Source organism: Capra hircus, chromosome 24 (genome assembly GCF_001704415.2).
Source record: "Capra hircus breed San Clemente chromosome 24, ASM170441v1, whole genome shotgun sequence".
Taxonomy (NCBI): domain Eukaryota; kingdom Metazoa; phylum Chordata; class Mammalia; order Artiodactyla; family Bovidae; genus Capra; species Capra hircus.
Window position 1 is genome coordinate 58,793,247 of NC_030831.1, and position 24,172 is coordinate 58,817,418.

General features: G+C 50.7%; 1 protein-coding gene across 1 annotated transcript in view; it reads right to left on the reverse strand.

The window, feature by feature from the left end:
* Window positions 1-19,540, reverse strand: part of CCBE1 (collagen and calcium binding EGF domains 1) — a 238,137-nt gene extending 218,597 nt beyond the window's left edge. Inside the window, exons 1-2 of the mRNA XM_018039646.1 lie at window positions 19,325-19,540; window positions 18,802-18,882 (exon numbers count right to left, since the gene is read on the reverse strand). Of these exons, the coding sequence (XP_017895135.1) occupies window positions 18,802-18,882; window positions 19,325-19,455 (212 nt within the window). The 5' untranslated portion in view covers window positions 19,456-19,540. The remainder of the gene's footprint in view (window positions 1-18,801; window positions 18,883-19,324) is intronic.

Below are 24,172 nucleotides of genomic sequence, written 5' to 3' on the forward strand. Positions count from 1 at the left end.
GCAAGAATACTGGAGTGGGTAGCCCTCCTCCATGGGATCTTCCCAACCCAGGGATCGAACCCAGGTCTCCCGCATTGCAGGCAGATTCTTTACCGTCTGAACTACCAGGGAAGCCCGAGGAGCCTGTTGATTTAGCCCAAAACTCAAGTGTGATAGCATTTTGTTAAACTAGACCACCTGAACATGGAAAAGAGTATTAAAAATCTGATAATTACCTGAGTAACTCATGAGAGGCCTCATCCTTTCATGAGCATGAATCTAGTTGAAACACACGAACCCAAAAAAGCCCTTCGTCTACATTACGCACCTACAGCCTCGCTGCATCATCGCTCTTCCCACCTTGGCCCGAAAGAGCCAAATATGGAGCCAGAACCAGGGCAGCAAGCTGACTGTCCCAGCAAGTCAGCGGCAGCGGGCCAGTAAGCACGCGCAGTTCTTCGCAAGGACCCTGGAGGAAACAAACTCAGAGGACATCCACATGCTAAAACATGCTTGCAACAGAATGCTTGTGTAACTGGAAGCCCAGGACGGTGGGTTAAAAGACGTGAAGGAGATTTTATGAGAAAGCTTTCTCATCTGACATCACCCTCCCTTCCCACCTTTGTTACCATGTCTCCCCTGCTGCTGTTCAGCCGCTCAGTCGTGTCTGACTCTCTGACCCCACGGATTGTAGCCCCGCCAGGCTCCTCTGTCCATGGGATTCTCCAGGCAAGAATACTGAAGTGGGGTGCCACTTCCTTCTCCCCGAGTCAAACAATTTCTCCTCTCTAGAAGAGGAGAGGTTCACCACGGGAGCATGGCTCTTCCTTAAGAGAAGAAACGGGTCTTCAGCCTCATTCCCTGTTCTGTGGGACAGCACAGCTGGAAGGAAAACAAAAGCAAACAGGACGGGGCTGGGGAGAACTCAACATGGTGGTGGCCCCCAGGCTCACCCAGCACACGCTCGCAGCAGAGAGAAGGGCGCTTCCAACAGTACATGCTTGGCGAGTAAAAGAGATTTCTTTTCTCTTTAAATAAATAACTAGAGCTTCCCAGGTGGCGCCAGTGGTCAAGAATCCACCTGCCAACGCAGGTGATACCAAGAGATGCGAGTTCCATCCTTGGATCTGGAAGATCCCCTGGAGAAGGAAACAGCAACCCACTCCAGGATTCTGGCCTGGGAAATGCCATGGACAGAGGAGCCTGGTGGGCTATAGTCCATGGGGTCGCAACGAGTCAGACACGACTGAACGCACACACATACACAGTTCAGTTCAGTTCAGTCAGTTGCTCAGTCGTATCCGACTCTTCGCGACCCCATGAATCTCAGCACGCCAGGCCTCCCTGTCCATCTCCATCTCCCGGAGATCACTCAGACTCACGTCCATTGAGTCAGTGATGCTATCCAGACATCTCATCCTCTGTCGTCCCCTTCTCCTCCTGCCCCTAATCCCTCCCAGCATCAGAGTCTTTTCCAATGAGTCAACTCTTCGCATGAGGTGGCCAAAGTACTGGAGTTTCAGCTTTAGCATCATTCCTTCCAAAGAAATCCCAGGGTTATCTCCTTCAGAATGGACTGGTTGGATCTCCTTGCAGCCCAAGGGACTCTCAAGAGTCTTCTCCAACACCACACTTCAAAAGCATCAATTCTTCGGCACTCAGCTTTCTTCACAGTCCAACTCTCACATCCATACACGACTACTAGAAAAACCATAGCCTTGACTAGACGGACCTTAGTCGGCAAAGTAATATCTCTGCTTTGGAATATACTATCTAGGTTGGTCATAACTTTTCTTCCAAGGAGCAAGCATCTTTTAATTTCATGGCTGCAGTCACCATCTGCAGTGATTTCGGAGCCCCCAAAAATAAAGTCTGACACTATTTCCCCATCTATTTCCCATGAAGTGATGGGACCAGATGCCATGATCATCATTTTCTGAATGTTGAGCTTTAAGCCAACTTTTTCTCTCTCCTCTTTCACTTTCTTCAAGAGGCTTTTTAGCTCCTCTTCACTTTCTGCCATAAGGGTGGTGTCATCTGCATATCTGAGGTTACTGATATTTCTCCTGGCAATCTTGATTCCAGCTTGTGTTTCTTCCAGTCCAGCGTTTCTCATGATGTACTCTGCATATAAGTTAAATAAGCAGGGTGACAATATACAGCCTTGACGTACTCCTTTTCCTATTTGGAACCAGTCTGTTGTTCCATGTCCAGTTCTAACTGTTGCTTCCTGACCTGCATACAGATTTCTCAAGAGGCATGTCAGGTGGTCTGCTATTCCCATCTCTTTCAGAATTTTCCACAGTTGATTGTGATCCACACAGTCAAAGGCTTTAGCATAGTCAAGAAAGCAGAAATAGATGTTTTTCTGGAACTCTCTTGCTTTTTCGATGATCCAGCAGATGTTGGCAATTTGATCTCTGGTTCCTCTGCCTTTTCTAAAACCAGCTTGAACATCAGGGAGTTCATGGTTCACGTATTGCTGAAGCCTGGTTTGGAGAATTTTGAGCATGACTTTACTAGCATGTGAGATGAGTGTAATTGTGCAGTAGTTTGAGCATTCTTTTGCATTGCCTTTCTCTGGAATTGGAATGAAAACTGAACTTTTCCAGTCCTGTGGCCACTGCTGAGTTTTCCAAATTTTCTGGCATGTTGAGTGCAGCCCTTTCACAGCATCATCTGTCAGGAGCTGAAACAGCTCCACTGGAATTCCGTCACCTCCACTAGCTTTGTTTGTAGTGATGCTTTCTAAGGCCTAAGGCTTTCTAAGAAAAACTACCCAAGGCATTTTAGAATTGACAGCTCACAGATGGCTCTCCTGCTTCTCAGGCTGGTGGGAGATAAGAATCCAGACTGCCCCACAGTCTCTACACTTCACGATGGCCTTCCTTGTGTCAAGCAAATCCTCTGCGCTGTAAACAAAGCTGGCTTCTGTTTGCTCTGTCTCTGTGGGGCAGGGAGTGATCGGTCACAGACCCCCAGAGCTGGAAGGAATCAGATCAGAGCCCACCCTCCCACAGTGAGGACCAGAGTCAGGGGGTTACGGGGACCCCTGGCCACATGCCCCAGGGGGACAGTGCCAGGGCCACACGCTAGAGGCTACATCCTGCAGGTTCCAGACCAAAACTCTATCTGCTGACTCTAGATTCTTCCTTGCTGGTTCGTCTAGGTAAAACGTGACATATTTGACATCTGCATCTTAAGTGAACCCACTGAAACCCTCAGGCTCTGCTAACTGCTTTATAAAGAGCTCTCCAGTGAAGAGATGAATTGTGATGTATCCATATAATGAAACATCACGCTGTAAAAATGAATCACCATCCCACGTCATGACAAGCGTTCTTTACCTATTGTTCCTTGAGAAAAGCAATCGCAGAACCAGCCCATTTCTATGAGTAACAACTATGCGTACGTTTGTTAGTAAAGGCACAGGAAAGATCAGGAAAACACACTCCAGTCCCTTGGTTGTTGTTATACCGAAGCGGCAAGACTATTCAGGATCCCCCGTTCCAAGTCATTCCTGATGTAAAACACGTCAAGAGCAAGTATTGCCATCATATCAAAAAGGCAAAGTTAAAAAGACGATTACCTCTTTCTTGCGCCCTTTGGAGGTAACCATTCTTCTTTTATGTGCGTCTCTTAAAAGGTGTTTTCCGCTCATCATCATGACGTCAATTTCCCCTGGGAGTCAAGCCCCTCAGGTGGAAAGTCCTAAGGAGCACGGATGAAACCTTCATCTCTTCAGGCACAAGGAGTCTAATATGGTCCCCACAGCACCCTGCTGCTGCTGCTGCTAAGTCGCTTCAGTCATGTCTGACTCTGTGCTACCCCATAGACGGCAGCCCACCAGGCTCCCCCATCCCTGGGATTCTTCAGGCAAGAGCACTGGAGTGGGTTGCCATGTCCTTCTCCAATGCATGAAAGTGAAAAGGGAAAGTGAAGTCGCTCAGTCGTGTCAGACTCCTAGTGACCTCATGGACTGCAGCCCACCAGGCTCCTCCACCCATGGGATTTTCCAGGCAAGAGCACTGGAGTGGGGTGCCACTGCCTTCTCCAATGCATGAAACTGAAGAGTGAAAGTGAAGTTGCTCAGTCATGTCCAACTCTTAGCGACCCCATGGACTGCAGCCTATCAGGCTCTTCCACCCATGGGATTTTCCAGGCAAGAGTACTGGAGTGAGGTGCCATTGCCTTCTCCACCACAGCACCCTGGGCTGCACCAAATGAAGACTTCCATCACATCGACGGTACCCACATGAGCACATAGCCAAGTGTGTCAGAATGATCCAGAGTCAAGCTGTGTGGAAGCTAAGGGGTAAGTAAATATCCTCAGATGATGCAAGTCACTATTTTAAATGGCAGACAGCAGAAACTGCTGTTAAAGACAGCCAAGGCTCAAACAGGGGCTCTGAACCAACCTAGAGAGGTGGGATGGGGAGGGAGGTTCCAGAGGGAGGGGTCATATGTATACCTATGGCTGAGTCCTGCTGAGGGTTGACAGAAAACAACAAAATTCTGTAAAGCAATTATCCTTCAATTTAAAAATACATAAAATTTAAAAAGCCAAGGAAGGATTCACTGGAGAGGCAGGATTCGGAGGAACAGCTTTTGAACAAACAGAGCTTGATGGCCAAGAGCTGTAAGGAGAGTGGTCTACACTGGAGCATCCTCATACACGTACGTACACACAGACAGACAGACACACACCCACCCTCACTGTCCAGAAAGGGCTCCAGGTGAGCCGAGACCTCAATCTCCCCCTGCCCCGGGGCAGCAGGCTGGGGGCAGCAGCAAGGCAGCCAGACTGCCAGGGCCATCAGCCCAGAGCATCCAGCCTTGAGCATCTGCTGTCCCAGACCTCAAGATGCCCTTCACAGATGGCAACATTCATGCCTGTGAACACCTGGAAATATGTTTCCCAAACCCAGGGGCCTCTGGGAAAGGACCTGAAGACAGTGGGGACTGCAGGAGTGGTTCATAAATCGTTAGGCTCCTTTCACACTTCCTCCTAAGGTTTTCAGTCTCCACCCCGATCGTATCCTTTCTAACAGAGTGCCACACTCATCACGCTGTCAGACTCGGGACAGCGGTTAAGAACTCAGGTCATTTATGAACCACTTTACGTCTCGCCAGCCTCCAATTCAAAGAAATCCATTATTAGGAACCTCAAGAACACATCTACCCAGGAAATGCAATTACCTTTCCTAAGTTATAATCACTTCTATTTCTATGATTTAACAGCAAGATCGCCATGCTACTCAAAAAGAGATGTGATTATATGTAACACTGCATTCCACATGGACCTGTTTGGGGACTGCCTGGTTTAAGGCCATAAGGTAAATACAGGGCTTAGGTGACGACTACACAGTCACACCACAAAGCTTATAGTTTTGTTTCGCTAGAGTTAGTGCAAAGCTGTAAAAAGCCTGTGTCGGCTGGGGGTTGAGAAGCTCCTTCAGTCTTCAGTGGGGAGGCCTGAGGAGTTGAAAAGCAACACAAAAACGGAACGGGAGAAGGCCTGCCAGCACACAGACCCCCCCGTCACCCGACGTGGAAAAAAACAGTGCTTCCTACAAGGCAAGAAAAGCACAGCGGCCACGGGAAGTGTTCGTTTCCAATACGCTGAGCTGTGCTTGCGTCTCGGGGGAAGCTTCGCACAGAGCCACAGAGCCCTTTTTTTCACAAAATGCAACAAAGGTCACTAAGCAGCTCCAGACACCAAGCTGAGAGGCTGCGAGAGGGAATGAGAAATGATGGCTTTCATGGGACTTAGGACTGATGAACTCAAGAAACACCAAGCTTACAAGGAAGGGGCCACCCTTCTTGATCCACCCCAGCCACTGCCCTGAATGCCCCTGGAAAACACCGACTCAGAGGAGACAGGCCACGGCAGGAGGGGAAAGCGGGGCGCACGGAAGAGATGGGGGCGCCAGGCACCGACAGCAGCTTTAGGGGCAAACGTCCCCGCTGAGGGGCACAGGCCTGCCGTGGCCGCACAGGACGCGAGGACCGGCCCTAGAGGCCACAGAAGGGGGACGGGGGCCGCTTCTCCCCGGGCAGAGAGCCGGCGGCCCGCGCCCTTGGGCTCTCTGTCGCCCCAGGTTTTCAACCTTGGCTGCATGATGGAATCATATGAAGAGCTTCAGAAATGTCTGGGGCCATATACAGACCCTAGAAAGATGGCATGGATGAACCGGTTCTATGGGCTCTAGAAAGACGGTGCAGATGAACCGGTTTGCAGGGCAGCAGTGGAGAGCAGGCACAGAGAACAGACTTAGGGCACAGGAGGGGCAGGGAGGCGCGCGGAGGGGTGGAGAGGGAAGGGGAGGGTGGGGGAAGAAGACAGGACGGATGGAGACAGCGGCCTGCAAACAGGTACCCGCCGTGGAACAGAGGCCAGTAGGAGTCTGCTGAATGACTCAGGGAGCTCAGACCGGGCCCTGTGAGAACCCAGGGGGTGGGACGGGGTGGAGGGCCTCGAGGGAGGGGACACATGTACACCTGCGGCTGATCCGTGTGCGGCAGAAACCAACACGATATTGCAAAGCAATTATCCTTCAACTAAAAGTAAATTAAAAAAAAATTCCCAGTGCCTGACACCCAGCTCTGGAGTTTGACGGAACTGGTCTAGGGTGCTGTCTGGACAGCGGGATTGCTTTCTAAGCTCACCAGGTGATTTCCACGTGCAGTCTAGGCTGTTCAGCCACAGTAGGAAGCAAAGGACAGACGGTGAGAGGAAGGGGGCCCTGGAGCAGCATGCTGACCCTCAGGACGCACTTCTTAGTCTAACGTGCGTCAGAAACACCCTGTGATGGCTGTTTAGTCGCCAAGGTGTGTCCAACTCTACTTCGACCTCAGGGACTGTACCCCGCCAGACTCCTCCCAATCTCCATGGGATTTCCCAGGCAGGCATACTGCAGTGGGTTGCCACACCCTCCTCCTCCAGGAGATCTTCCCACCCAGGGATCAAACTGGAGGCTCTTTTGCCTTAGCAGGCAGGTTCTTTACCACTGAGCCTCCCAGAAAGTCCAGGAAACACCAAGAGACCAGTTAAAAGACAGATTTGGATTCAGTAGGCCTCGGGGTAGGGCCTCACCATTGCAATGATGATGTCTCGATGTGGGGAGTTAGAACGGTTCAGAGCCTCCAACATTTGGCTAGAGAAAGAGGGACCGCGAGAGGGGTCATCCTTAACAGTGTTACAGTTTAGTCCTTTCCCTTCTTCGATGGCATCGCTGAAGGTGCTCTAACTTCACTGGATAACTCAGGACCACCATGGTGGAGGACAGTGATGCTCATGGAAATCAGTGCGCATGAAAGGACACCCCCCTTCATTACCTCGCCCTGGGATGTGCTGGGCTTTACTGGCAGGGGATGCAAAGGGCTGAACTGGGTCCTTCCAAACTCAGACCTTGGAGTCCTAACTCCATACCAGAGAACATGACTGTTTAGAGGCCAGAGCTTTAGCTTTAAACAGGCCACTGGGTTAAAACGAGACATGAGAGCAGGCCATGATGCAGCGGGACCTGGTGTCCCTATAAGACGAAGACCAGGACAGACAAGATCAGAGGGAGCTGTGTGACCACACCGCAGAGCCGTCTGCAAGCCAGGGAGAGGCCTCGGGAGGGATCCGCCCGGCCACCACACCCGTCCCAGCCCTCCCGCCTCCAGAGCTCGAGAGAACCTCTTGTTGAAGCCTCCCCGTCTATGGCAGTTTGCCTAGGCATTCCTGGCAAACTAACACGGTCAGGGGAGAGGGGAGACGGGTGCTGGTTCACGTGTCTACTTTGACGACGTGTCCGACTTACGTGGTCACCAGCAGGACTGACATGCTTACCTCTGGCTTCCTCCTTCCCTGATCTACGTCCCTCTTGAATCGCGGCTGGCAGAAGGCAAGGTGACCGTAACTGTCAGGCCTTCCAGAAGTGTCCAGTGGAGTCAGACTGCCTGGTTTAGAACCCCAGCTCTGCCACAAACCTGCCCTGGGACTTGAGAGAGGATTCACAGGACAACAAGCTAGTTTCTGACAGTGAGCCTTTGGTGAGAAATGGGCTGTCATTTCTCTGATCTCTGGTTTTGTATCCAAAGCTCCCCCAGACCCACCTTCTGCTTCCTCTCCCCTCCTCTCAGCTGGATTCCAGGCAGATAGAAAAGGTCGCCTGATTAAGTGACCCCCACATAGATTTTATACACAGCTCCAAACATCTCTCTCCCTGTGTCCTTCCAGCCGATGGGCAAGGGTGATTTCCAGAAAACTGACAGAATATTAACGTTGCTTTTTACAGGATTAAAATCTTTCAGCCAAACTTTCTCAGAGATAAAACCTCATGGATATTACATTCTAGATTCCTCTGCTGCTGCTAAGTCGCTTCAGTCGTGTCCGACTCTGTGCGACACCATAGACAGCAGCCCACGAGGTTCCCCCATCCCTGGGATTCTCCAGGCAAGAACACTGGAGTGGGTTGCCATTTCCTTCTCCAGTGTATGAAAGTTGAAAAGTGAAAGTGAAGTCGCTCAGTTGTGTCCGACTCTTCACGACCGCATGGACTGCAGCCCACCAGGCTCCTCCATCCATGGGATTTTCCAGGCAAGAGTACTGGAGTGGGTCACCATCGCCTTCTCTGCTAGATTCCTCTGACCTTTCAGAATCTTCCAGAAGTAAATTCCAGTGCATTTTTTTTTTTGCAATGACCTTGCCTGCAATGGGCAGTCTTGTGGTCTTTCTGGCCTCCCAGGAAGCCAACCTCCTCTCTGCCTTGCAATTTTTCGCCACAAAAGCTGTGAGCCATTTCACTAGAGGGAAATTCCAGAGTGAAGCATGGACATGTTACCGTGAGCGATGCCAAGTGGAAGCAGAGAGAAGGCACAGCTGGAGGGGAGTCGTGGCCTGGCCCCCGCGCCGCCTCCTAGAGGGGCTCCAGCCTCGGGAGTAGCCTGGCCCCCACGCCGCCTCCTAGATGGGCTCCAGCCTCGGGAGGAACCAGCTGAACACACGCAGGATGCTGTGGAAACTGCATTTGTCCGTCTGTCGACCCTCACAAGCTTAGCCTGCCTTTCATTTAACCTCTGTTCAGCTGAGTCAGTTAAAATGGCCAGTTACCAAGGTCACAGGCTCCCACGTGACTTTGACAGAAACTTTTTCAGTGACTAAAAAATATAACTTATTTAGCTACTTGGTGTATAGGAAAAATCCAATGTCATGGAAACTAACCTTTCAAGTAAACACATAAAAATTTGTTTTGAGAAATTGTTGTTTAGTAGCCAAGTCGTGTCTGACTCTTTTTGCGATGCCATGAACTGGTGGTCCGCCAGGCTCCTCTGTCCATGGGATCCTCCAGGCAAGAACGCTGGAGTGGGCTGCCGTGCCCTCCTCCAGGGGATCTTCCCGACCCAGGGATGGAACCCAGGTCTCCTGCATTGCAGGTGGATTCATCACCACTGAGCCAGCTGGGAAGCCCTTATTGAGGAATAATTATATCAGATTAGATTCATCTATTTTAAGTGCAGATTTAAGGAGTTCTGACAAATGTAGGCGGCTGTGTGACCACCAGCACAATCAGGACACAGACCGTCTTTATCACACTGGAAAGTGCCCTGAGCCCTCCGCACCACTGCGTGCTGCGTCTGAGAAACACCTTTTTCTCACCTGGCTTCATCTCCACAGGATGCTCCCCTTCTCAAGGGTTTGTGCCTGGATCTCTCTTTCCTCCACCCACAGCACTTCTTACTTCCCTAACATGTCAGGCGGCACATGCCAACATTTCCTTCCTTCCCTTTCTCCAAAACACCATGAGGCCTGCTCCCCTCTCCTTAGAATATTCCCGTTCAGTAGTTCTTTCCTTCTTCCCCCACACTCAGTGTCCAAAGGCATCACTCTCTAGGCGTCTCTGTGATCTTTATGGAATCAAAGACGTGGCACTGTTAAAAGGCAGTTCAGAGTTTAAGCTCAACAGTTCAACTACCGATGCTGTGCACAGCGTAACTGAGCCCTGCTATGATACTTTCCAGCCATAAAAGGAAAAGTGGGATGTTGCAACTGTGACTGAGGGCACTCATCAGTGAAGAGCACTATTCCTCCAGGCTCCTCTAGATATATGTCCCTCACCCGAATGTATACACTAGCATTTGATTTTTGAATGTGCAATTTTCCACTGTAGAAATTCAAAGCTCACAAGTTTATGGAGAGTTGGCTCTGAGTCAGAGCATGTGATGATGAATGTGCAAGCTGGGAATTAGCAAAGTATGGAATTAGGAGCAGGGGGCCATCGCCAAGGCAACCCTGGGGTTACTCAGCCGGCAGAGGAAGGCCAGACTTGGGAACACGTAGACAAGCGGCAGTAAGTTAGCTTAACTACTTGCAGTAAAACCAGCTTCTGACAAGTCACATTCACTCGGAGAATCATTTAAGGGAAGACTGGAAATGAAATTCCAGCTCAACAACAACTATGATTGATTCCTCAAGATCAGGAAACCAAGTCACGATCAAAACCGTTCGGGCCAGAGACCAGATACAGTAAAATATGGCCACACAAAAGTGCAGGCCCCAAAGATGAAGCTGACTCAACGTCCCCAACATGACCTCCTTGAGGACTCAGACCCGTGGACGAGGTCATATGCGATGGAGAAACCCCTCCCACCTTCACATTAAGATGGCTCTTCAGAAGCTGGCAGACTTTTCCTGGAGAAGGGCCAGATGGTGAATATCTGAGATTTGGGGCTAAGTAAGGTCTGTGGCCTAGTTTAACCCTTCCAAAAACATACCCGACTTCCCGAGTGGTCCACTGGTTAAGAATCCTCCGCCTGCCAATGCAGGGGACATGGTTCAAACCCTGGTCCAGGAAGACTCCACCTGCCGGGAAGACACTAAGCCAGTGCCCGGCAACTACGGAGCCCGCACGGCAACTGACGAGCCCGGTGTGCCCAGAGCCCGTGCTCGGCAACAAGAGATGCCACTGCGGGGGAAGCCGGCACGTCTCACCTGGAGAGGAGCCCCGCTCACCGCAGCAGAAAAAGCCCTCGCGGCAGACAGATCCAGCTCAGCCAGAATTTCTTCTTTAAAAAATATTCTTAGATCGTGGGTTGCATAAAGACCAAGCCCTTCTTTATACCGAATTTCCAGAGCGAGATCCCAGTGCAGAGGGCCCTCCGGCTTCCCGCCAGTTCTCTGCAGCAGCGGCAGCCACTGGGCTAGCCGATGTCCCTGCCATTTCAAGAAGATTATGAATGAGGGCCTCACTCCAGCAGGGGCGAATGCCAGGGAAACTCCCAGGGTAGTGGGCAAACGGTGCGAAGGCGGAGAACGGATAAGGCTAGAATGGGTGTGGTTCAAGTCTCTGAAATCACAAAGGGCACAGAAAGATGACCTAGTTCACATTCTAACACCCCGAACGAGGAGGCAACATATCCGCCCTTCCAAACTCTGGCGCCTGCTTTTGACTCACACGGATCACACCTTGAAGCTGGAAAGATGTCCTCTGCTTGGTGGTGGTGGTTCAGTGGCTAAGCCGTGTCTGACTCTCTTCAACCCCATGGATTGCAGCCTGCCAGGCTCCTCTGTCCATCAGATTCTCCAGGCAAGAATACTCGGGGGGGTTGCCATCTCCTTCTCCAGGGTATCTTCCCCACCCAGGGATCGAACCAGCGACTCCTGCGTTGCAGGTGGATTCTTTACCATGAGCCACCAGAGAAGCCTGTCCTTTGCTTGAAATTAAATATGTAGACGTAACGTGGCTCTGTCCTCCACAGGCTGAAAACAGACTGTCCAGAAGGCTTAGAAACATTCATGGACACAGACCTGGGCTGTATTATTAGGAGAGTCAGGGAAGCAGGAGGGGTTTGCCTTCTTGGGACACTCTGCTTAAAGTCACTGCTGGGAAGCGTGGGGCCACCCTGCTGAGGTGAACTGGGTCCCTACGAGCTATCTGTTCCTAGGTGGTCAGTTCTGATGCTGCCTCGCAGGACATGGCCAGAGAATTCACTTTCTCTTCGTAACGCTTCACATTCCAGCAATTCTTAGAAGCAAGGGGCTTGCCACACGTGCTAGTTTCCCGCTAGCGGGAAAAAAAAAAAAAAACACGTTAGTCACCACTATCCCCAGCTTCTCGGGTCCCTGGCCTGGAACGGCGGGACTTCTCTTGCTGAAAGGATACAGCTGGGCCACAGGAAATTAAGCTTTTAGCTCCCCAAATGTGACATCGGTTGTGTGCCAAAGATAATCGTCTTATAAACGTCCCCAAGGACATCTTCGGCTTGAAATCCCTTTACTGAAAAATAAATGGAATTAAAATCCATGCATTCCATGAGGGCAGAGATTTCGGGTTTTTTTTTTTTTTTTCCCCTGCCTTATTCACGTATATTTTTTTCAGAGTAAAAACAACTCCTGTTTATATACCACATACATATTTGAAGTGCTTGGCACGTAGTAAGCTCTGAGTAAGTGAACAAAATTGTTGGTAAAACTTTGAAACTGGTAAATGACTTTACAGAAAAGAACCTGGCTTGGCAGGAGAGAAGCTGCAGATGGCACAGCTGATTACCTTTTCATCCTCCAAATAATAAGCAACAAACAAACAAACAAGCAAAAAACAGGCAAACAGACTGCACAGAGACCTTGGTTCTCCAGATAGTCAGCCATGGCCTGAATCCGCAGCTCCTTTAACGCACTGAAGTGGCGTGGGTCCCATCACGCAGGAGGATAGTTGAATTTGCAGAAGCTGCATGGCTGACACTTAAACTGCCAACTGAAAGGCAAAGTACCACTTGAGAAGACGGGGTGCTCTAGAAGAAAGAGCACTTGCTTTTTCCGGGTGCACCCACCTCCCAGCTTCACTTAGAAAAGAGGAAGTGAAGTGAATATAGAAAGTCAGGCATCGACAACTCTGGGGACAATGAGTAGCACCTAGACCTGGTCCCAAAGGACACCGGCGATTGCAAGGCCTCTCGTGGTCAGTTCACTGGTCCGTTGTTTCCTATCGTTTTGTCCTGATCCGTAGAGAATGAGCGAAAAGTGAGACAGAACCTTGCCTGGGCCAGCATCCTCCACGACGGCTCCTCCCCACCCTGGACACCTGCTCAGGCTACATAACAGGGTGTGGGAACAGGGTGTGGGAGGGAGGGAGATCCCCTTTAAAGCTGTGACCCAGCACCGCTTCCAAACCAGCGTCCACAGGGCATCACGCCAGGTGGAACTGCGCACATCCTCTTCAGCTATTAGTTAAAGTAACAAGCTCATGGAGTGAGCTAGGCCTGCCCGAGTCAGCTCCCATAACACGTCTGCAACTGAAGTGAAGCAGGTCAGGGTGGGAACTCATGCAAACAATGGCAGCATCTCAGAGGGGCAAGCAATCCGGTTTCTAGAAGGCAAAAAAAAAAAAAAAAAAGGCTAGAAAAGGAGACATACTCTGATAGCAACAGAGTTCTGGGAAGACCTAAAAGACAGATCACATTTCTTTGCTTACTGGTAACATTAACATTCGTCTACTCGTGCGCATGCAGACAATCCACGTGGACTGTCCAGGTGGAGGATGAGCCTCTGAGGCTACAGTCGTGGATGAGAGGACAGACGACTCAGGGGCTTCATAAGCTAACCATCCAGCAGGAGCAAGAGGCTCCCTCCAACACATCTGCGGTTCTGGCGGCTTGGCACGAAGCCATGCTCACCTGTCCCCTGCTCTGTTCTTTGACGCTAGGACCCTGTCCCCTGCTGTGTTCTTCGACACTGGGACTGCCTCCTCCTTATGGTAAGAATACGGATGGTCGTCAGAAAGAGACAATGCTCTTTCCAACAGTTACTCAGAGCCGCCCTGGGAGCGGGTCCTGAGCTATGCTGGCCACAGGATGGGAGGCAGAAGGCAGAGACCAGAACTGGGCTGAGGACCTGACTGCTGGTCTCGGCCAATAAGTCCCTTCATGACCCTGGACAGACAGCAGACTTCTACGCGCCTCTAAAACGGAGGTAGCTATGCCTCCCGCCTGCTTTTATAGTTACATGAATTGAGAACATCGTGTAGTCAGGTAGGAGGGAGGAAGCAAAAATACTTTTTCTAATTTTCCCAAGGCACTAGATTTCTGGGCTAGCCTACATTTGGAAAAGCATCTAAAAACAACTGACGTGTGACTGCTGTATAAACACCCTCAGGGTTCTTGGCTACGGTCTGAATTTGCTCTTTCAAAAATTTTGACTGTCAAGTTCAAAACTCAGCAGGTGTCCACAGAGCACTCAGTACGTGCACTCAGGACGCAGGAGGAGGGGACACACAAGCAGTGGGCCTGAGGGGCGGCGTCCGTCGAGGGCTTCCTGCGTGCCCTGGTTCCTTCCGTCGCCCCTGTAACCCTGTCACTCCAGTTCTAACACAGTCCTCGTGCATTCCAAGGAGAAAAGTGAAACAGAGACCGAGGAACGTTCAAGGTTATAGAACAAGCGGTAGAGCCTGAGTTCAAACCGGGGCACGGGGTTTTTATCCTATGCATGTTTGACACAAAGCCCTGTGTAGGATCAGGGGCTTGGCAGAGAGGATATTCTCCAGCCTTGCCTCCAATGGAGCCTTAGCTAGAGTCCTGGGCTCTCTGTCTGGTATTGCTGCTCTGATTAAGCGACCGCCTTGCTCTCCAATTTCCAAGTAAACACATTTGCAGAAATACCACGTTAACGTCCACAGTCTAACAGGATTTGGCGATGCTGCTGCACTATCTTGAAGTGGGAGTTTCTGCATCCCAGTGTCATTATTTCCCACGGGAACGTGACCCTAATGAGACACCAGTGGCGGGACAGAGAGCTGAGGCCCCCACTGGAGGTCTGTGAACCACAAAGCTGAGGATCAGAGCTAATGCAACTTAAACACAAACACTTCTGTTTAAAACAAAAAAAAAATCACTTACAAACAACCAAGTCCATAAAGCCACTCCTAGCTGCTTCTAATCTCTTCCCCCATCACTGATAATCTAAACTACACAACTTTGAACTCAGTCATGTACACTGTATATTGGTTACAGTTACAGTCCTTGGTCGAAAAACCAATTCTGGAAAACTTGACCAGAGGCTGCTTACGTGTTTTCTAGGACTATTTTAAGCACATATTAGATGCTCAAATCCGTAATCGGCTCATGTATCCAAAGTGTTAACTAGCATGCTTATTGGATACAGACTCAAGTTCATGTCTTAATGTTTCCCACTCTCAAATGTATTTTCTGGTTTTAAAAAAGCCTTTAACATGTCGTTTTGCTGATGAGACCCAATGGTTCAGCTGTAAAAATAATCCACCTGCCAATGCAGGAGACCCAGGTTTGAGCCCTGTTCCAGGAAGATCCCCTGGAGAAGGTAAAGGCAACTGACTCCGGTATTCTTGCCTGGGAAATCCTGTGGACAGAGAGCCTGGAGGGCTATGGAGCGAAGAGTCAGACATGACTTAGCAAGTAAATAACAAAAAGTAAACCCAAACATTTTGTTTAAAAATTACATGGTTTGGGAGCAGGAAAAAAACTAATAGCCACAAGAGGGTAAATACCATAACTTTATGTGCTTGGGTAGAATAAATTTAGAGCCTAGATAAGTCACACAAACCGTGAAATCTTAACTGCTGGTAAAAGATGTGCTCTGCCGTACGTCAGATTATAACACCGAGCGAACATGTCCTTTAAGCTGCCAAAGGGATTCATTCAGAATTTCATCAACTTCAGGGACTTGGCTCAAAGCACAATGGGGTAGAGTCTCTAGAGACAGAGAATGCGATTAAGATGAAAGAAATCCTACAAGGAAGGAAAGCTCTCCATGCATGAGCCAATTCTGTGTATAATGATAATATAAAGTCAGTTGTTTGAGACAGATCAAGGGCAACGGTAACTCAGAAAACCACTGCGGTCACGGTGGATGCTGGCATTACCAACTGCTTGCGTTTGTATCTATTTAAATTTCTAGTCTTCCTTACTTAGATCTCAGATCTGGAAGTTCAGGCTCATCTGTAGACACCTCTAGGATGATGAAAGGGCCCAGGCTTTGAAGTCAGACAAGCCTGGGCTCTCACGTGTGTTAACTTTGTGACTCTGGGCAAGTGGACTAAAGCCCAGAGCTTCAGTTCCCTCTGTGAAACAGACACCCGCACACTACAGAGTGGCCTTGAACATTAGAGCTACATGTGCATAAAGTGCAGAGGACTGTGCGGAACATACAGCAAGTCCTCCAGCTGGCATTTAATAGAAGGTTAAAGTGGAAAGATGCTGCTTAGGTGAAACCATGGAAAACAGCTGTACGCAGGTAGTGGCGGGGTCCAGGACAAATATTATTCCCACCCCATCATTCTCTTTCCCATATTATGATACTTAAGTCTCTATATACTTTCAGGAGTAATGGTAGATCAGATTTATAACTCACATCTACAATATTCGTTTACTTATTTAATATTAAACTCATCCTCCATGCCAATGATTTTTCAAAAGTCAGTGTTTGAAAAATAATCACTTTCTACAATTCAGGAGTGACTTCTGGGACTCATTCTCTTGCGCAAAAATCCTTTCACAAGAGACTTCTGTTAAAACTGAGATTCTATGCAGTCAGACACACTTCCCTCAGCTTAATTAAGGGTCATCCAACAGTTAACGAGTGCAGCTTCCCCGGAAGGCTGGCTCTGTCTCTGGTTTTATGTCAGTGTGGTAGAAGGGCTAACTACCCGCTCAACTGTGGAGGCCTCTGAGCTCCTGAGGACCTGTCCAAATGGGTCTGCACCATGATACTCGTTGAGACACTGGTTTCCATGGCAGCCCTTCAAGCCCTAATGCACATCTCATTAACATGCAAGTTCTGGATCAGGAGGGCTGGGCAGGGCCCCAAGACAATATGAGCTCCCAGATGACGCCAATTTCCAGACCACACCAGGAGGAGCAAGGGTCTCCAGGGCCAAGACGACAGGATTCACAAACCAATCAGTACACAGCGTCCCTCTGTCCTAGGGGTCCAGGGACAGCAGCTTCCAGCTGACTGTCTCCAGGGAGTTACTGAACGATGGAGGTTGTGTGAAGTCAGCGAAGTACACTTAGAACTCCGAGAGGAAAGCCAGAGAGACAATATTCACAGGGACCATTTTCTCCAGCTGAAAACACCTCCCATCCCTCCAAGCTCTCTTCTCCTGGGAAGATATCCTTTTTGTTAGCTCTCACAGGTCGTTTGAGTATCCATTAATGAAAACACATCAAGACACTGCTCATGTCTCCTGTGAGAGTCTCAGTGTAGGAAAAAACATTGCACTGTTTTCCAAAGTTTGGGGGGTGGGGGGGTGCTGTGGAAATGGCAGTAACAGCGTAACAAATGAAATCAGCTTAGAAGGCTAATCAGGCGCTCACGGCTTCTGAAAATTGGACATGCATTCTGTAACTGTCATTGACTTATGGGCAGTCTGACTTTCAGGGACCAAATAATGAGCAAACCATCTCAGGGACACATTCCATGTTAAATCAAGGTTTTATGCTGTGGTGATAGGGGGGAAACGCATCCTAAGAAACAGTGTGGATGAAATCCAGGGCTGGAGCCAGGCAGAATCCTGAAGCCGCCACCACCAGCTCAGGTCCCCGGCTGGGTAGACCTTGCTTACCTGTTAACTTCTCCAAGACTTTACCTGCCAACTGAACCACACTCCAGTCTTCCCTACTAATTCACATTTCTGTTTAGTGTTTACTGCCCACGGCTCAGAGAATCCCTTCCCAAGGATTCACGGGACTGTTGCCTCCCTGAACTGATCACTGTCATTCTGTTGCCAGCAGATTTCTAAAGTGTGGTCTGTGACGTAGCTGGCCGTGCTTTTTCACCAGCCCTGAAACCACCCACACCTGGGCCTTAGAGCATGTGCAGCTTTTTGCAGCTGAGACCATGGGGAGTCATCTGCTACCACATCATTAGGGCAACTTCCTTCTCTTTCAAACTCACTTTTGAGGAGTACCCTGTTATCCTGTACTGCCCAGGATTGAGTCTGGCACCTAGACAGTACAGGAATCGCGGAGATAGAATCTGCTGGGAGTGTGTGATCCCTGGACCTCGAACACTATACCTTTAAAACGCAGGCAACTCACAAGTCTTTGTGGGTGCGTGCCTCCTTCTGGTGAAGGGACGGGGACACTGCCCGTGGTCCCCTATGGTGACAACGAACCGCTCCTCACGTTCAGAGAGCTGCACGCAGGCAACACTGATTTCCCTCAGAACCGCCTGGGGCAGTTTCCCGATCAGACGCCCTGGCTCTCATCACATTTGCTTTTAACAAGCACCCAGGTGATCTGCGGACCGAATTTTCAGGAAGATGGATCCTCTTCCGTGACTCAACCATCTTGACGCTTTTGGTTTTTACGGAACAACCTTATCCACCGCCCGCCCAGAGGCCGTGACAAAGTTACACTCTGTCCCGGCAGAAGGTCAACAGAGAGCTAAGGACTAAGGATTTCCTTGTTGACTTTATGTTCAAAACAAAACGCAATCGGAACCACTCATCTTGGCTATGCCTCGCTATTCCGCACCGCTTACCCCACAGTCCCATCCCCTTTCTTCATGAAACCGGCAACCTTTCCTCCAACCACCACGCCAGCATCTCGGGGAGCGGAAAACCACCGCCTTCGGGTTCTGAGAGCAGAAACTCCAGGTGCGGACACTCAGTTGCCCGTGGTTGCTCCGGCTCAGAAGCCACACACACAAGAAAAACCAAAACAAAAAAGTTTGCACCAGAGAGGACAGAGCACCCTACCGGTGGCCGCGGTCCCCGAGCGCGTCTCCAGGCCCCTCCTGCGGGCGCCGCCTCCCCGACCAGCGCGGGCGCGCGCCAGCCTGGTCAGCCGAGCCCCGGGGCTTACCTGAAGCACGTCGTGAGCTCCCCCGAAGGCTTCAGACACGGATACTTGGTCGTGGCGATGTTGTTTTCCGAGCAGATTTCTCTGAAAAAGTTAGAGGAACTTGGTTGGCCGCTCCGCGCGAGAGTGGCCGGCAATGCGCGCCGGTCATCCGCGTTCCGCGCGCCGAGGCGGCGCCGGTCCCCGAGCGCGGACGCGGGGAGGACCCCGAGGTCCGGGCCAGGCGAGGGTCCCACGCAGCGAACCGGCCCCCAAGAGAAAGAAGAAGTACAGAAGCGGGACACTGACGGCGGCAGGAGGGCGGCGCGCGGTGTCACCGAGCCCCGAGCCCCGGATGCGGGAGCCCGGGGTGTGCGCGCGGAGAGGCGCCTACCCCGGAGTCTACGAAGCTCTTTCCTTAACCCAGGATGGGTGAGCGCCGGGGGAAACCGAGAGCGCGCGGGGCACCGGCGGGATGGGATGGGGAGAGGGTACCGCCTGCGCCCGAGAGCCGGGAGCGCACGCAGCAGGGACCCGCAGCGCGAACCTGTCGCCGTCGCCCGGCTCCTCGCGGTAGCTCCACGCGTGTCCTAGCGCCAGGAGCAGCAGCAGCGGACCCAGGCTCCTGCCCAGCCGGCCCCTCGCCGCCCCTGCCCCGCTCGGAGGCGGCGGCACCATCAGGGACGCTCGCGGCTTCTTGGCGGCGCTGGCCGCCTCTCCAGCCCTGCGCCCGGCTCCTCCGCGCGCGCCGCCGCCTGCCTGTCCCCGGCGGGGGGCGCCCGAGGCCGGGGGCTTCGGAGCCACCTGCGCGCCGCGCAGGGCTGCGGGGCTCGGGGCGGCTGGGGGGGTCGCTCTCGGGGCTGGGGCGCAGGGGCGCCAGCCGGGCAGCGGGGCTGGGACGCGGGGCCCGCGGGGTCCGGGCGGTGTCGCTTCCGAGGCTCACGCTGGACAAACGGACGCGCTCCGCTCGGCTCTGGGCGGCGCCCTCCCCGCCGGCCCCTTCCTCCGCTGGGCGCCGCGCGCGGCGTGCGGAGCGCGGGCGGCCGCTGGCATTTTACCCCGGGGTCTCAGAGCCGGGGCGGGGGAGGAGGCGGGGGGCAGAGGGCTTAACACGCCTCCTTCCCGTGGTGGGCTGGCTTCCAAGGACGCGGGTCAGGCCCGTGTTTTCCTCCCGCCCATCGAGCGTCTACACTGCCCGCCGCCCCGCCCCCGCGCCCCATCTCCTTCGTAGAAGGGAGGACGCAGGAGGTGAAGGCGGCCCCAGCCTGAAACCAGAGAGTGTCTGTTTCCAGTCCCTTAGCCCTCCGGTCAAACAAGTAGCGAGCTCTGGTCAGCCCTTTCCGAGGACTGTGAAACAGATTACCAGCCCAAGTTCGATGCATAAAGCAGGGCACTCAAAGCCGGTGCTCTGGGACAACCTAGGGGGATGGGGTATGGTGGGAGGGGGCTCAGGATGGGGACACATGTACACCGTGGCTGGTTCGTGTCGATGTATGGCAAAACCACCACAACACTGTAAAGTAATTAGCCTCCAATTAAATAAATTAATTTTAAAAAACCCTCTTGCTTTAATGCTGTTTCACACCATGCACACAGGCGAAAGCTGGAAACTCCTGGAAGATCAGGGGAGACACTGAAGGGGCCTGTTCATCATGGGCCTGCGGCCGGCTGGTTAACGCAAGGCTAAGAGGTCTCCTGAAATCCCCGGGCTGCGGGGCCTTTAATCAGGTCAGCTGGTGTTCCCACGTGTAACTGGTAGGCCTTTGCATCTTCACACTTGGTTGCCCATTCGCGTTTCAGTGCCTGCCTGTTAAAGAGTAACTCCTGACATAAACGTGCCCTGCTGAGCCAGCCACAGTGGTCGCTGCCCAGAAACGAGGTTGTAATGTCCAGCCTCTAACAAACCCGTGGTTTCTGCAGCTTTCCCGTGGAGGAGAAAAGACAGCTTGATCACAGGTTACTAAGGTTCTCATGGGTTAGGTGCAGGCATTTTGATTCGAAATATTCTGGGCCACTGAGAATCACCCTATGTGTCTGACATCTTTCAAAGCAGTGGTATCCTCATTGTCCTGTAGAATGTTTTTATATTTTCCAAAGGTTTTTCACATTTATGACTTTATTTGATCCCATATCCCTTGAAACTAGGAGTCCGACTTCAGCGAGGTGGGTTTCTTTCTTTTTTTTTTTTTCCTGTAAAACTTACACAGGCATGGCGGAGTACAAATCAGACTTGATTTGAATCAAACAAAAGAAGTGAATTTTCACATGGTCAGGAGACACTTCAGGAACTTTTAAAACCTGACGGTGACCATCGAAAGTCAGAAAGAAAGAAAGAAAATGGATTCAAACCCAGGATGCCTGGCTCCCAAGGTCAGTGACTTTGGCAAGTGACCTTTCGGAAACTTAGTCTTCTCATCTGTAAAATGGAGAAAACTCCCTATAAGCGTTTAAGAGTAATGAAGCTGATACACATGACGCGTTTTCCCAGTGGCTGGTGGATATATTGAGCGCTCAGCAGGTGTTAACTTATCATTTTGAACCTGAATGATTATATTACACAGGATTTTCAGTTTTAACTTTTTAACTTTCTGCTTTTAGATAAATAGGAGTTTATTTCACGACAGCTGTTTGAGTTCCTAAAGAGATACCCCTCTAAGCACGTGAAAAAGAAACACACCTTAGAGGCTGTAAAATTTGTGTCACTTTAGAGGCCATTCTTAGGAGGGTCTATTTTCATTTTCCTACCTGTTCCTCTATTTTTGCATCTGGCTGTCTTTTTTCTCCTCTTTACTCATTGTGCTTTTCTACTGTTGAAATTGTGGATGTTGGTTCTACAGGTCATCAGTTACCTCGCTGAATAGTTAATAAGCCATATATGGGGACAGGGAGCTTTCCTGAGACAGAAATTCAAGCTGTAGATGATAAAAGCAAAATCAGATCTGTTGATTTGGGAGTCGAGGAGCTGACTTTGAGGCCTCCTTATTTTCAGCCCCGCCACCGAGCCCAGATGAGAACGAGGTTTCTGAAGATGTGCTGGGGTCAGGTTTGCCTGGGGAGGAAACCCTGAGGCTGGGTGGCCAGAGGGCGTGTCTGGCGAAGCGGAGCTAGGGCAGAGGCCTTTTGAAAACCCCTGCCTCGAGACCTGGTATTTAGACCCACTGGCAGCTACGGACCGCACAGGACATTTCCTGGGGGGCTGGGCTGGAAAGCACAGCAGAGTGGAAAGCGATGTGGATGTCCTGGACGCATGCCGGTCCCCTGAAAAGGTAAACACGCCTGTTAGAGACAAAACCTGCGTTAGCTCAGGCTGCAGCCTGCATGGGAGACGTCAGGCTGCAGCTGAGTGTGGCAGGGACCTCCCGGGGCTTGGGCTTTTCTCTCCTGATACCCTAACTCATCTCCCCCACTGATGTGCCCCATTCCCTCACTTCTGAAACACGGGCTGAGAGGACGCACCTCCTGCCTCTGTCATGGGAGTGTTATAAAGATTAATGATGCGGACCTCTGTGCTCCTGGAGGGAGGCTCTGTACAATTGTTAACTTTTCAGCATACCGCTGTCCGTGATGGTTTCCATATAGACCTGTCAGCTTCCCTGAAACGCAGCAGAGAGTGGATAGTTATACAAGTTACCGTGTCCTAGGGATGTGGGGCTATGCCAAGGGAAGTTCCACTCCCGGGTGGACCAGCTATTGTTAAGGGCTTCTGAGCGTTGTCCCGGGGAGAGGCTGACTGGCTGGAGAAATCAGGGGCCAGCATACACAAGCAACGTGAAGCACGAAAGGAAAAAAACTAGGCCACTGGGCAGAGAGTATCCTTTGAAATAAGAACCATGGCTTCTTCCACTCATTTTTAAACATTTTTAACTTTTATTTTTTCAGCTGAGGCAAGTGGACATATAATACATTAGTTTCAGGTGTACAGCACAATTCAGTATGTTATCTATAGCAAGATGATAACTGCAAAAAGTCTGGTTAACATCCATCACCACACAAAGGTACCATTTTTTTTTTTTTTCTTGTGATGAGAACTTTTAAGATCTTCTGTATTTAATCTAGCTGTCAAATGGGCGTGGTAACCCACTCCAGTCTTCTTGCCTGGGAAAACCCATGGACAGAGGAGCTTGGCGGACTCCAGTCCACGGAGTTGCAAAAGAGTCGGACATAACTTACTGACTAAGCAACAACAGATGGTGTGGAGCAGATCAGATAAAGCAACTGGGGCAAAGGGGAAGATCTGGGGAGCGAAATAAAATGAAGCTGAAGGGACGTTAGTTTGCAGGATTGTGTAATTCCTACGCTGTGTTTAAAGCAGGACTTCGGTGATGATCCCGTGGTTAATAATCCTCCTTGCGACACCAGAGACATAATTTCCATTCCTGATTGGGGATCTGAGAGCCTGCAAGCCTCAACTAGAGAGAACATGCCACAGTCTACAGGGACCACAACCAAAAGAAGCCCATGGGCCAAAACTAAGACCCGATGTAGCCAAAAGTAAACAAATACTAAAAAAAAGAGAGCAATTGACAAATCAGTTCTCTAGAGTCTCAAATTTCAATTCAGGATAATTACCTGATCAGTTACAAGATTCAAGGTAGCCATCATGGAAAAACCTAAAAATAGCCTAAACAAAGATTCACAGACTTTTCCTGTTGGTCTCCCTGGAACATAGCAATAGTCACCTAAAGGAATTTTCAAAGAAGCAAGACCCAGCAAGCACTGGGTAGGGTGCATTCAGAACTGCGAGTGACACACGCAGAACTGTACCCCCAGAACAGACAGGTTGCCCGGACCCCTCCTTCCGTTTCCGTTTTGACTGACATATGGCCAGGTCTGCCTAGGGAATTCGGGTTACCCCCTGAAGAGTATTAAAGCGCCCCAGTCTCCGAGCCATTGTGAGGACATGCTCGAGGCAAGAAGCCTCAAACATGTTTACACAGTCAAAGGGCTTTCAAGCCCTGGTTTTGGGGTGTGTACACCATCTTTGCACCTAGTCTGCCTTCGTTTTAACTTGTCCAAATTCTGAAAGTATTATTAAAGCCGTGGGTCTCTGGAATTTCCTCCCAAGACAGGAAGAAACATCTGATTCCTATGTCCGTGAGAGAATCACACAATTTTTACCAAACTCTGAAATAAAGATAATGTTAAAAGATTGCTGCTGCTAAGTCACTTCAGTCGTGTCCGACTCTGTGTGACCCCATAGATGGCAGCCCACCAGGCTCCCCCGTCCCTGGGATTCTTCAGGCAAGAACACTGGAGTGGGTTTCCATTTCCTTCTCCAATGCATGAAAGTGAAAAGTGAAAGTGAAGTCGCTCAGTCATGTCCGACCCTCAGCAACCCCATGGACTGCAGCCTTCCAGGCTCCTCCGTCCATGGGATTTTCCAGGCAAGAGTACT